At 37.0% G+C, this 13,746-nt stretch overlaps 1 protein-coding gene across 3 annotated transcripts; it reads right to left on the minus strand.

Moving 5' to 3' along the window:
• Nucleotides 1-5,424: 5,424 nt before the first annotated feature.
• LOC137951869 (uncharacterized) lies at nucleotides 5,425-13,501 on the minus strand. Of its 3 annotated transcripts, XM_068798829.1 has the most exons (6): nucleotides 13,226-13,494; nucleotides 12,541-12,597; nucleotides 10,003-10,138; nucleotides 9,572-9,709; nucleotides 9,359-9,480; nucleotides 5,425-5,907 (listed from the first exon to the last, which is right to left on the minus strand). In XM_068798829.1, exons 2-6 carry the CDS (start codon nucleotides 12,552-12,554, stop codon nucleotides 5,742-5,744), a joined length of 576 nt encoding a protein of 191 aa, XP_068654930.1. In that variant the 5' UTR covers nucleotides 12,555-12,597; nucleotides 13,226-13,494; the 3' UTR covers nucleotides 5,425-5,741. The 3 variants fall into 3 exon arrangements, with proteins under 3 accessions (XP_068654930.1, XP_068654931.1, XP_068654929.1); XM_068798830.1 differs by lacking the exon at nucleotides 12,541-12,597 and having other exon boundaries at nucleotides 9,378-9,480; nucleotides 13,226-13,501; XM_068798828.1 differs by lacking the exon at nucleotides 12,541-12,597 and having other exon boundaries at nucleotides 13,226-13,493.
• Between the last annotated feature and the right edge of the window lie 245 nt (nucleotides 13,502-13,746).

Below are 13,746 nucleotides of genomic sequence, written 5' to 3' on the forward strand. Positions count from 1 at the left end.
TTAAGTTTTTTCATGCCATAGTGTCCACTTAGTTTGGAAAAAAATATACAAGTGTTTCAGATGATAATGCCAAAGTGTACCTATCAAGTGAATTTCTATCTTTTTGTTAGGATAATGGCATTATCCATCAAACCTCTTTTGCCTACATCCTGAAATGAAAAACTCACATCTCTTCGAGGTAGACTATGGCCTACTCTACTCTATGAAGGCGCCCTACTTTTATTGGACTCATGTCATTCTTACAACCTGCTTCTTTATTAATAGGCTACCATCTTCAGCACTTGGCTATAAATCTTTGTACTCATTATGATTATTGTATTCTCACTTTCTTCTCTTCGACAACTAACTTTTTCTACGGATGTCACCTTTTTCGAGGACACATCCTTTTATTCCTCAAAAGATGCTCTTTCGGATCTTTCATCAATTCAGGTAGCTCCGAAGCCCGTTGTTCCACTTGATGCGAATCTACTTCAGCCCCTTGAAGCCTTGGTCGATACTACACCTATGGAGTTTAAGGATCCCTTTGAGGTAAGCTTATCTTTCCCTATTATATTTGGTCCCCAATTTGATACTCAGCCCATAGCTCTACGCAAGGAATCTAGGACTTGCACTAGGCTCTCCACTTCTTATCCTATATCCAATTTTGTTTCTCAAGATTGTCTTCATCATGTTGTTAATTTCTTGCATCTATTTCTTCTATTTATGTTCCATAGTCATATCAGGAGGCTTTGAGACATCCAGGATGGAAGGCAGCCATGGAAGAAGAAATGCATGCATTATATGAGAATCAAACTTAGGACCTAGTTCTTCTTCCTCCCACCAAGAAACTCGTGGGCTGTAAATGGGTTTTCAGTATCAAACACAATCCAAATGGTTATGTTGCTCTCCTCAAAGCCCGACTCTTTGTAAAGAGATACACTAGTGCTATGGAGTGGATTATAAGGAAACATTCTCCCCAATGGCTAAATTAAAGTTGTTAATCATCTTATTATCTCTAGTTGATAATTCATCTTGGCCAGTATACCAATTAGATGTCAAAAATACCTTTTCGAAGGGGAACATAAAAAAAGAGATATATATTCATCAACCACATGGTTTTGTGGTTGAGGGAAAGTCAATATGCAAATTGAGGACATCTCTATATGGGCTTAAACAGTCTCCTTGGGTTTGGTTTGACAAATTTAGCCAAACAATATTGCAATTTGGATATACCTAGTGTTCAATAGATCATTTTGTCTTTATCAAGAATACCTTGAAGGGAAAAGTATTACAAGCAGTATATGTAGATGATATCGTCTTAACTGGTAGTGAGGAAGACAACTTGAAAGAAGTCAAAGAGAAGATATGCCAAGAATTTAAAATGAAGAATCTTGAACTTCTAAAATATTTTCTGGGTATTCCAGCCAAAGCATGAGATTATATAATCTTAGAGAAAGTATGTCTTAGATCTACTAGAGGACACAAGAATGATGGGTGTCGACCTGCAAACACTCATATGGATGCCAATGAAAAGCTATATGCAAGCTCTAGAGAATATGTTGATATAGGTAAATATCAAAGGCTTATGGGAAAATTTATTTACCTAACAGTGATCAGACCAAATATATCATATGCCATAAGTGTGGTGAGTCATTATACGCACAAACCACAACATACCCATTACCAATCCTTGGAGAGGATACTGAGATATTTAAAAGGAACTTCGGGGAAAAGACTTCTCTATAAGAATCATGGCCACTTCAATGTAGGTTTCTTAGATGTATATTGGGTTGGAGGTAACTTAGTTACATGGAGAAACAAAAAACAGAATGTTGTTGCAAGGTCCAGTGCAAAAGCAGAGTACAAAGCTATGACCCACATAGTCAGTGAACTTCAACGGATCATATCCCTTCTTACAGAATTGGGATTCTATAAAGAAACTTCTATGGAATTATTTTGCGACAACCAGGCGACCATTCATATCACTTTGAATCCTATCTTCCATGAAAGGACAAAACACATTGAGGTATACTGGCACTTTATACAAGAGAAATTTCAGGCAGGTATCTTATCCCTCAATAATGTTTCATCACAAGGGCAAATGGTAGACATTCTTATGAAACTAGTCACATTCAAAATTTTAACCAATATATGTTGTAAGCTGGGTATCTACAATGTTTTCTCTCCCCCAGGTTGAGGGGGAGTATTGGAAGACACCTTGAAGTGTCATAAAGGCAAATATCTTCCCCACGTCGTGGAGCTGCAAAGGGTGTAAATTAAAGGTCTTCTCATAAGGATGACACAAGGGTATAATTAAAAAATATGAAGTATGTCTACTTATGTCTTTTTTTTAGAGCTCGTAGCCCTAAGGGCATTGTTTCATTGTAAACTTCATTCCTCAATTATAAATAAAGGCTCAAGGCATGGAGTAAATCATTAAGTTTTCCCTCTCCTCTCTCAAATTCGTCAGACTTTTCTCCCCTACTCTCTCTCTCTCTCTTCATTTCTTTAGCCGTTTGTCTTCTCTCCTTTCTTCTCCTTTTCTTCTTCCTCTCTTTTCTTCTTCTCTTCCTCTTTCTCTCATCTCTCACTATCTTGGTCGAGATCCTTATCATGAGATCCTAAATCCAACAGATAGTCAATGTTATAGAGGCTTCCAAAGATTGAAAAGTTTGTTTAAGATTTACTCAAAATATATGGTTAATTCTAAATATTTGTTATCATCAAAATTAGGTCGAAAGAAGATTTTGAATAACATTATTTTAGCAAAATTTGACATCAAGGTATATTTTTGTGTATTCTTGTCTATCTCGTTATTAGAAACCATAAACCTAAAATGAAGACATTAAGAATGACAACAATTCCTACATAAAGGTCAGGAGTTAGGCACCAAATAATTCTAGTTGCATGTTGTGATCAACTACCAGAAACCACCATAGCATCAAAGACTTCAGCCACAATGGCAATCACAAGCCCTTATAATTACTTTGGATGAGATGAAAGCACGTCAAGCAAAAGGTCTTTGTTCCTAGTCAATGTTTTAAATTAATTAAGTCAATTAATCTTTTGTTGGGATCCAACCCCTAGTTCAATTACAAAACTGTGAGAGGGATTAGTTCTTATAGAATCCAACTCAACTGGTTGATCTAATTTGATTAACTATGCCTTAACTATCCTTGTACCTCTTTTTTATGTCATTCTCTCTCTCCATTTCCATCCAATTATCATTCTTTTTTTTCTCTTTTCTCCATCTCTCCCTCACCTCTCCAAAGGTTCACATCTACAAGGAAGGGTAGATTTAGCTATAAATAAACAGGAAAAACATTACTTTAAATTTTTAATCTTTATAATTCTTTAATTGTTACATAGTCCAATTCAATACTATTATAATTTTCTTTTTTAAAATGCCATTGATTTAATGGAGCCCTTTCGAGGATAAATATTTAAATTAGTATATATATTTTTTATTTTTTTATTCATTTTAATTTAGATTCTAAGATTTTTCTTAACATGTAGGGTTTACGACTACCAGCATTTTGTTATTTGCTATTGGTCGTTTCAATCTATTCTACCTTGTCCTTTTCTGTATCAAACTTATATTAATTTATTTTATATGAAGAATTTACTCATGTCAGAATATGGATACGGCAGGTTGCTAGTATCAGTAAGGGGGGTTTAGTCAACAAAGAGAAAATTTGATCTTCATCTTCATCTCATGCATCTACATGATCTTCATCTTCGAAATGGGTATTAGTGTGGACAGTTCATGTTCGAAATCTTCGAAATAGGGTGTTAGTATGGACAAATTCATCTTCATCTTCATCTTCGAAATTTAAAACCATTGATTTTATTAATTATAAAAATGAGTCAATTAAACCAAGTGTTTGAGTTAACAATATTTTAATTACCACTTTTAAATCACTAATATAATAGAGTAAATAAAAAATAAATATGATTAACGAATAAAAAAGTATTATATTAATAATATAAGATAGATTTTTTACATGGTATTAATTAATAATATATTTTCACAAAATTAAAAGTAATTAATTAATCAAATGCATACTTTAATTATATTTTATTTACCAGAGACTTAAATATGAAGTTTAATATGAAGTTTATTGGCCTGGGTTGACTCAGTTTAGTCCGCCCGGTCCGACGTGAGACTCAACTTACTGCGTTGATGCTGATTAAATTTTCCTAACTTAGGAAAATTTAATCGGAACCCATCTTCTTTCTTCTGTAGCCCCCGAACATTGCGGTCGTTGGTTGTGAAAGCGGATCCTTTCCTCACAGCACCGACGAAGGCAGGTGACGGTCGTCTCTTGCCTCTCTCATAGCACCGACGGAGTCATCTACTTTTCCGGTAGCGAATCGCAACCCATTGGGGCTTCACCGCCTGGAGAGTTTCCGAGACAGAGGGCTCTCGAAAACGTGTGAATCGCTATTTCTCAGCCCCCCGGAACAGAGACCCCTTGCTGAAATTTTGCCTACGGTACCGACGAAATCTCCTGCTTCTTCGGTAGCGAAGAGAGGGAGCAACGACATCGGGAGCTCAGGGAGACGAGAGAGGGGGTGCGGGAGAGAGGGAGGAAAAAAGGGAAATGAGGACGCGCGAGAGAGGGGGTGCGAGGAGAGAGAGGGGAAAAAAAAACCAAGTCATGCACGTCCTTCATCTCGAAGAAGATAAAAAATAGTCTTTAACGAGATGAAGGATTTTAAAACGTGAAAATGAAGGACCGTTTCATCCCCAACATCCAGATGAAATGCCATCTGCGCTCTACTAATGACTTCAACTGATGAAGGGCATCATGCGGTTGATCTTCATCTCAGACTTCAAGTTGACTAACCCCCCTACTTGTGCAGCATCATGTGAAGCATCGAAATTAGCAATATGCTTTTATTAATCGGTCTAGCTATGGTCTTCATGGGTAAGTTTGCCTTGTGTGGACAGAAAGCAATTTAAATGGCCAGGTTTAGATCAAAAGAAACATTAGAAGAACGCTAAACCGAGCAAGTAAATACAGTGTTGAACAGGTCATTTAAGAATTATAAAGATTATGGAGACCACAAGACTGCACTCCTGTGCACGAGGCAGGCATTAGTAAGCCCGCTCCAAACGATCCAATACTCCAACATTTTATATCTTCTATGGTCCCCGTCAGTTAAGACCGAGAAAACCTAGTCAGAACAGCTGCGTTTTATTTCTTTTTTCTTGGCAACGAGCCTGTTACTCCAAGATACCATTCTGTTTATCTTAGTTTGCCCCGGACTCGCCCCAAGACAAGTTTTCGGACAGGGGTACTCGCCCTAACTTGGGCATCCTACAATTGATTTTATGGGTACTACATTGGCCTTAAATCCGGGTTAGAGAACCATGGGAACCATAGTAACTTTGACAAGACTGGACTAAAAGCAGCTCTTATTTATCAAGTGCCTTTCACAACGTGCAAAATGTGCCCTCATATATAACAGGGCTAAAGTGAGGTCCAAAGCAGCTTCTACTGTGGGCACCTTCCATGGCATGTCACCGTGGGGCTCTGGCAGTGCCAGCTCCAGATTTAACCACATTACTATAGTCAATACATCGCTCTAACTATGCCATTTTGAGGACAATGCCTTGAACGCGAAGAGATTCTCCTGAACAGTCACTATCTACAGAATTGGACACGGTGACTGTTTCTACACTACGTCAAACAAGATGAAGGTGGGTAATAAGTGGCTTCAATGATATAAGAAAACATCTGAAACAGATGGTGCAATTATTGGTGTTGAGAATGATCAGCTCTTCGTTGGAGGAAAATGGATCCAAGTAGGACAGCAATCCCTGTTACTGCAATTGTGAACAGTATGCGCCTTTTTGAAGAACCATGTGCTTGCCTTCTCGGAATGTCTCGTCTCTCAGGAACCATTGCATCCGTCGGTATTCTAGACAAAAGTTATTTCTAGGTTAGCACCATCACAGTCACTTTAAAGAAACATGAAAAATTCAGACTCCAGAATGGAAATAATAAACATAAGAGTCACTGAAATACTTGTAGAAATTAGTGACCATGTTCTAGAACCAGAAAACTAAAAAGGTGATAATGCATTCAGAATTTCTTATACATGATCATACATGTAGAATCACTGAAGATTAATTTCTGTAGAGAAGACACTATCACATTGAAAAAATCATTCATCAATTGAAGGTCACTTTCTTGATTAAACGGTAAACAACAGACATACAATAATCATGTCCATAATCCAAAGGTATCATATAATTACATAAAATTGTTGCAAATGCTACATAAATGTCTACTGATGCAGTGATATTACCATGTTTCTTATATAACAAGTGCATGAACACATTAGTTTCTATGTAGCATGTTTGACTTATGTGGAACCATGATCTAGCCCAAATTAAAACATTGGGCCCAAGTTTGAAGCTAGATCGCAGCAGTACTAGTGTGTCATTATGTGGCTCCTGCACCTGGCTCATGGCCCCATACAATAGAAAAGGTACGTAACATTCCTACATTGGCATCTTTTTGTTTTATATTGGCCAGTTTTAACTGTCATAAATGGACAAAAGCTGGCAGCATGGTAATGTAATTGACAATGTACTTAAAATATAGATATCAGAAGTGAATGCATGAAAAAAAGGAAAGTTTTACGGTTACATAACTAAACCAACTTTATTCAATTATATGAAAGAGAAAGTGATCCGACTTCGTGAAAAGTTTACTCAAAACAACTATAATAAAAAATGTTTTGGAGCTTTTCTTTCCAAGAGAAAATCTTCTGGCCACAATCACTTCCACATCAATATCCTGTTTCTTTTTGGCCACTATTTCTATTGGTATTATTCCTGATCCTTTTCTCATATATATAAGAATTTTATTGTTCCTGGTTTTGGCCACGAATCCACCTCAACATTCTCATTTTGGCCAGTTTGATCTTCTTTACATGTTGCCTATTGACAGCACAAATTTCTAAACCATAAAACCTTAACAAAGCCAACCAATATTGTTAAAACCAGACCATACCGGCTGATTGAACCCGCTTAAACCGGAACTGGAGCCTTTTCCAGATCTTATAACACTAATAAATGTATTTTGAACTGGCCGGTTGGGCCAGTTACATCTATCCGTTCCAAAAAAGGGTATATGGATGAAAGAGAGTTCAAATTATTTTATGTGCTGGAGGAAGGATTTGAAATGCAAACCTCAGATATGCAAGGGTGCATACCTAACTAGTCTATCAGACAACTGTTTTTTGTGTCCATGTAATGAAAAGGCATTTACATAGTAAAACTATAGGTTGCATTCCATTTTGCTTCAACCAGTGGTTGAACCCGGACTAACTAGATTGAACCAGAACCAGCCATCCCTCCAGTTTAATGGCTGCTTTGGTTTTAAAGACACAGGATATAACAACAATTTCCTACAACTCATCCTTTTTGAAACTTCTAGAAAAAAATTGCAACTTTATCAGCCAATTCTTATGAGATTTTCACATTCCCAATATGGTAGTACCTGGCCTAAAGCACTCTTGCAGCTCTCAGCTCTTGCTCAAGAGTATTCCATTTGTTATGTTCTCTTATATAAGAAAGATTTTTAGCTTGTGAGGTACTCAAGACTTCAAAAACAAGTGAAGAAAGCACTTTAAATATCGTTACTCAAACAAGACAAAGCTAAATTTATTTTTTTAAATGAAATTAAAGAGCAATTTTTTTGTTGCTTGAGGGGAGAACTGAAGTGCCAACAAGCGTATATATGACAAACAAAGAGAGAACTTGGCTAAAATGTATTGGAGCTAAAATGTATTGTATACAAATGTATCAACAATTGTTATGCTTTTGGTGTCCTTTTTTTTTCTTCAATAAGGTTAACAACAATTTCACAAGTGTTGCTAAGTGCACTTTGTATGGATGAGGTAAATTTTTTTATCTTTGATGATGTGAGAGCTTAGGAGGTAGCTTATGTGACAGCCACATCATATAATGTGTCATCTTAAAATTTTGAGCTCCTTAGCTCTTTTTCTCTTTGTCTGTCTCTTAATAACTTAACACCCTTGATCTAATAGTTTCTTCTCTAAATTTATTTTTTATATCTACAACCAACAAAAAAATGTCAAAAGAAGAAAAGAACCTACCTTCAGCAAGTTTCTCAAGTACTGTTTTTATCAAATACCACAGAAACAAGCAGCTTTAGTTTTTTATTGGAAGAAGGGAAAATGTCTCAAAACACATAACTCTCTTGATACTAGTTACATAGCTTTTGAAGCAGCCCATTGTGTAGGCGGGCCTAGTGTGGGTAGCTGAAGATAGGATGTTTCATCCCATATAATAAATATAAGATCTTTCTAACCATGGATCAATGTAGTAGTTTTAATACCCCCCACATGTGCTATTTTACACATGGATAATTTCTTGGTGGAGGTTCATATATAGATAACTGCTATGATATTATGATAAATTTGGGCCCGTGTCTCTATCCCAAATGACTAGCCAAAGCTACAAGATCTCTTCCCTAGAAATAAGCACATGAACTTTTTAATCCTGGATCAAAATGGACTTTTTTTTAATGATACCAATAAGGGATAAGTCTAAACAATTTACAAAAACAAGAAAAGGTAGAAGAAGAAGAAGAAGAGGGAGCCAAGGGAGTAATAAATCCAACATTATTGGTTTAAAGGGTGTCACTGACTAAAAATTAAAAGAAAAAAGACGGAGCCAAAGGAAAAGTTTAGAAACAAGAAAAAAGATAATAAGCAGACGGGAGCAAACAGAACGAAGAAAGATGAAGGAGAGTAGTAAGAAGAGGGGAAGAAACAAGTAAGAGGATGAAGATGATGAGTCAGAAGCTCAGAAAGGGGAAAAGTGAGCAAAGGAGAGCAAATGGAGAAAGGGGAGAAAATGGGTGAATGGTTAGATCAAGAGGAATGATTGAGAGCAGAACATTGTCAAGCAGGAAGTCCAGTGGTAGAAGAAAGGGTAGAAAGGCAGCACAAAGTGGGAAGAAAAAAATATGGTTTTACTAACTTAACATGGCATGCAGTTTGGCAGCCTACATAGGCCACCAAATCACTGGTAACTAATATACCAAGACAAACAAGTGTTATTAGCACTTTCCTAATTTCACATCAAACCTAAAAACACATGCCCACAGACAAGATGCAAGCAAAGCTAAATGCAAGTCATATAGCTTCCGTAATTAATGCAATTAATAGTTGTAAATAGGATTTTCATTTAAAGGTCACATTGGCAGTGGTGGGAGGAATTTGGTTCTAGTTTGAGGTCTTGGGTTCAGGCCTCATTGTGGCTTGGAATGTGTGTGTGTGTGTGTGTTTAACTAACATTCTGAAAAAAAAGGAGGTAAATGATAGTTTAGAAAACCTAGAAGATTCAGCAATACTTTCGGTACTACTGTGGAGCTGAATGTCATGTTGAATACGCTCACATCGTCGAACATACTTGCTACATTGAACACACATCTCTGTCCTATTACCACACAGTTCCTGAAAATAAAAAACAATAAGATATTTAGTTCCCAACAGTAATCACCAGAAAATCGTAAAGTTTTGACTAGATAACATTGAAGATGACTACCTGGTGCTGGAAAAGATCCACTGCAGGTAATGGGAATTCACAATATTCACATGTCACCATCCTCTGAGGGCAGCTTTCATCTTTATGAAGATCTAAAGCATCACGTTCTATAGTTTCACTGCATTGAGAACATGCCACCTGCGATAGTAATATTCAACCACAATTTTTGTATGAAACTGAGGTCCAGATTCAGTGTGTAAAATTGCAATACAAAATCAGAAAAATGAAATCACAGGAGGCAGCCTCAAATAAGATAATATAAAATATTGCAATAACAATCACAGCTGCACAAATTTGCATTACAATAAAGGTTGGTGCATAGGAAAAAGCAATTAATTCAGCTGAAGCTTTCATCCAATTACTGAACATGTCCAATACTAAAGCAATTTTCACAGTCATGTACAATAGTTTCAAGAATGAGATATACATACCGGTGCATGAATATTTAGATAATGTTCATCTGCATGTCTTTTTGGGACCATTTCTCCACAGATCGTACATTTTTCAAGGTTGCGGGAACAGTGTGCAAAATGCAAATCAATGTTCAGAGTTGGAATATCTCGCTGACTGAAACCACAAAATGAAATTGTGAGGCTCATATTCCTTAACTACAAACTACCATTACAACTTGTAGGGTTCAAACACATAACAAGCACCAGTACTTACACAGGCTAGAAAATATCTAAATCTAAGCATAGCATCTATTTGCAGTCCACATAAGATTAAGATATGAGTGGAAGTTTCCAGCTGGACATCCTTTTGAGATAGACCTGACTCATATTGTAGACACCACTGAAGCAGAAGGGTGGGCCCACTATCCTTTTCTGTTTTTCTTTTTTGAGGATCATTAAGTCAAAACCTAGTTCTCCAAAGTACCAAGATAGGACTGGAAGTTTCAAGCTAAATCATTTGATCTCCAACTGCAGCCTGCTCTGACTCATGTTGCAGACATTGGTGCAGATTTTTTGTGTTTCTCTTCTTGAAGTAAATTGACTTAGAAGCTGGCCCCAATGCACCAAAATTATTTTAAGCATACTCTTAATTAGAGACAGTAGAAGAATAAGAGATATGCAAGCATCTTCAAACAAAAAAAAATGGCTTTGTATAATTAATAAGCCAAATATAACATATCTGGCTTCGGTGCCATGCAGAGTTCATAAAAAAGATAAGAATGACAGCATTAATAAGCCAACTATAATTCCTCTTCAAGAGATAACCTCATATGGAGAGACAAAAAAAAAAAAAAAAGGCTTTCTAGAGCTAAAATTCTTGCATCATTCAATTTCAAGTTGATGTGACTTTATTATAACTCATGTACCTGTTTCATAATGGGTGTAGAATTTAACTTTGTCGTGTTGGCTCCTTTTTTCAGGTAATTATGATGCTCGTTTAGCCCCAAGTTGTTCAAACAAAATCACCACTAAGAAAACAAAATTTGTAAAAAGAAAATAAAAGATGAAAAGGAATATATTAAGCTAAATTAATGAGAGCCAGCAGACACTTTGATTGTGTGTCAGGACTTCGATATATTGACTATATTCATAAAGATCCACAGATGACATTGGTCATATTTCTTCAAAGCTTAGAAGACATAATGGATAAGAGACCAATACCCTCATTTTTTTTGAGAAAAGGCTATAATTCATTAAGGTCAGAGCTCAAGGCAGCAACCACATCGGGTAGGGGGCGGGGGCGGGGGCATCAAGAGATTGTAACAACCCCCTCATTAGCAAGCTTTTCTGCCAGACAATTGGCAGACCTGTTTACATGAAACGAAAGACAATTACAACTAAAAGGGACGTTAAAGATTTCCTTGATCGCTGTCCAGTACCTCCAAGGAGGCTTCTTTATCTCCTTACACCAACTAATCACTGAGAAAGAGTCACCTTCCACTTCCAAAGATTCAGAAAAGGAGCTGCTGTGGATGTTTGGGCAGAAAAAGGGCTTGAACCTCAGTTGCTGTTGAATTAGATATTCCCAAAGGCCCAGTGAAGGAGACAAGAGTAGATCCCTCATGATTTCTGAGGACTCCTCCAATCCCAGTCCGTCCTAGGTTGCCTTTGGAGCACCCATCAAAGTTCAACTTGATTCTTCCCCTTCCTGGATATTCCATTCTACAACAGCAGTTTGTAGATTAGCTTCCAATTACATCTGATCTGGCCTCCTGAGAAGTCCTTAAAATCCTTGTGGGAGCAGGCCCAGGGGTCACCTGCTGGTTTATGTCATCATTAGTCTTTCAACCGGTTCCCGGCAAAGTGCTGCTGGTTTTCTTTCATTCCAGACAACCTAAGGAATAGAGATGAGGCACACTTTCCATCATTCCAGACCAACACCCTCATTCTTCTTAATTCCTTTTCAATACATTATTTTTCTTTTCTGAAGTACTGATGTCCTAAAAAGTATGGACATCTAATTTAGACTCAATTTTTATGTTAAACTTGCTTGTTCTTGCAGATGTAAGAAGCATATTTTTAAAATATGTTATTTAATATGAACCAATTAGGTTTGGTGTGTGCTAATTGATACCCATACATTGGGGAAGTGACACTCAACAGCTAACAATGTCCCAATTAAAAGTTATCTTTATCCATTCTGGTTAGTGAGTAGATTTATAATCCTGATCCCAATGGGATAAAATGTGAGCATTGTTCTATCTGAAAGAAATTTGGCATATCCAACAAATATATATATATATATATGGAAACATATAAAAAAGGTGTGCATGGTTCTTTTTGACTGATGGAAACTGTAGGCATAACAATAGCCATTTGTCCTAATGTAGTTGTAATATGGTCCATTAAATTTGTGACGCAAGTAAACATCACTTTAAGCAAATCATGATATATCATATACCAATTTTAAAAATGACGTCATATTAGATATTATACTCCCTCTATGTGAAAACTCATATTAGAGATGTCATTAAAGATAATAATGCATAGACAGAAGTGTGGATTAGCTGTTTTAACCTGCAAGTAAGCATGAACAGACTCTCCAATTAACCACATTAACGTTCTTCAACACTCCTGTGACATCAAATTGTCAGATAATTCAAAGTATCAACTCCTAATCTACTGGAAAACTCTGACGATGTTATCTGAACCTTTCGGTACAATTACCACCACTAGAGTCCACCACGCACTTTCTACCTCATGATATGTTCAAATTTTTTATTCCAAAGGATATTACATACTATGGTGTTCTCTGTTTCTTCGTATATAATGTCGGAGCAGACAAATTTGTATCGGGATCCCTTTTGCTAGATTTGGGAGACGCTGTTAACTTTGCTATCTTTGTCGTTACAGATATTATCTTATGCCAGCTGTGCACTTCTTTCTTTCCATGAAAATATTTCCATCATAAAAGTAAAAACATCAAAACAATTTATACAGAGATAACGAGATCGATTACCTTCTCTTTGGCTTGATAACCACGACTGCATTCGGACCAATGAAGGACCGATTCACAGACAATCTAACCAGAGCCTCAGGATTACAGGGAAGAAGCCAACAAAAGGAAAAAAAAAAAAAAACAAGAAAACAAGAAACTAGTACGACTCAGAAGAGAGGACCTAGTTAATAAATTACGAACTTGCATAGAGCTAAGATATCCTGCAATTGGACACACACATGTAAGGCGGAGAAAACCGCTTACCAGTGACTGCAAACAGTCGTGGTGAATTCAGACGGAATTGCCATGTAACCAGGAAAATCGAAACGAAATGTATAGAATTCTGCTTCTGCTAACGAAAAGAACAAAATATTTTGCGCGTCTTGCAGCGATCAGACGGATTCAATGCAATCGGTCCTTAGATTTGATTTAGAATCCGGGTTCGGTTCTTCTTTTGGTTGGAGGATTGAACAATTTGGACGACTTTTACTCCACAAAGGTCCTGGCATTTACATCTCTTGGTGCCAACTCCTTACCTAATTTCGGTAATGATAGAACGCTGTAAGTCGAATACTCTGAAAGTGGTTCGCGGCCTTTGTTCAAATGGAGCTCCTCTTTTCGTAATGGCCTTGCGGCTTATGGGTGTTTAGTATGTCCGATGCCGCCTGTGCTTGGTATTTCCAACGAACCCGCCCCACCGTCTCGGTCGGTAGGTCGGTGGTTGAGTTGAACTAGTTATATGACAGTAATGGCAGAGGGGGGTAGGCTTTAGCCGAAACCACCCT

The sequence above is a fragment of the Aristolochia californica genome, unplaced genomic scaffold (genome assembly GCF_029961685.1).
Source record: "Aristolochia californica isolate CCGP_79_NKW_82.1479 unplaced genomic scaffold, dmAriCali1.0.hap1 SCAF_15, whole genome shotgun sequence".
NCBI lineage: Eukaryota > Viridiplantae > Streptophyta > Magnoliopsida > Piperales > Aristolochiaceae > Aristolochia > Aristolochia californica.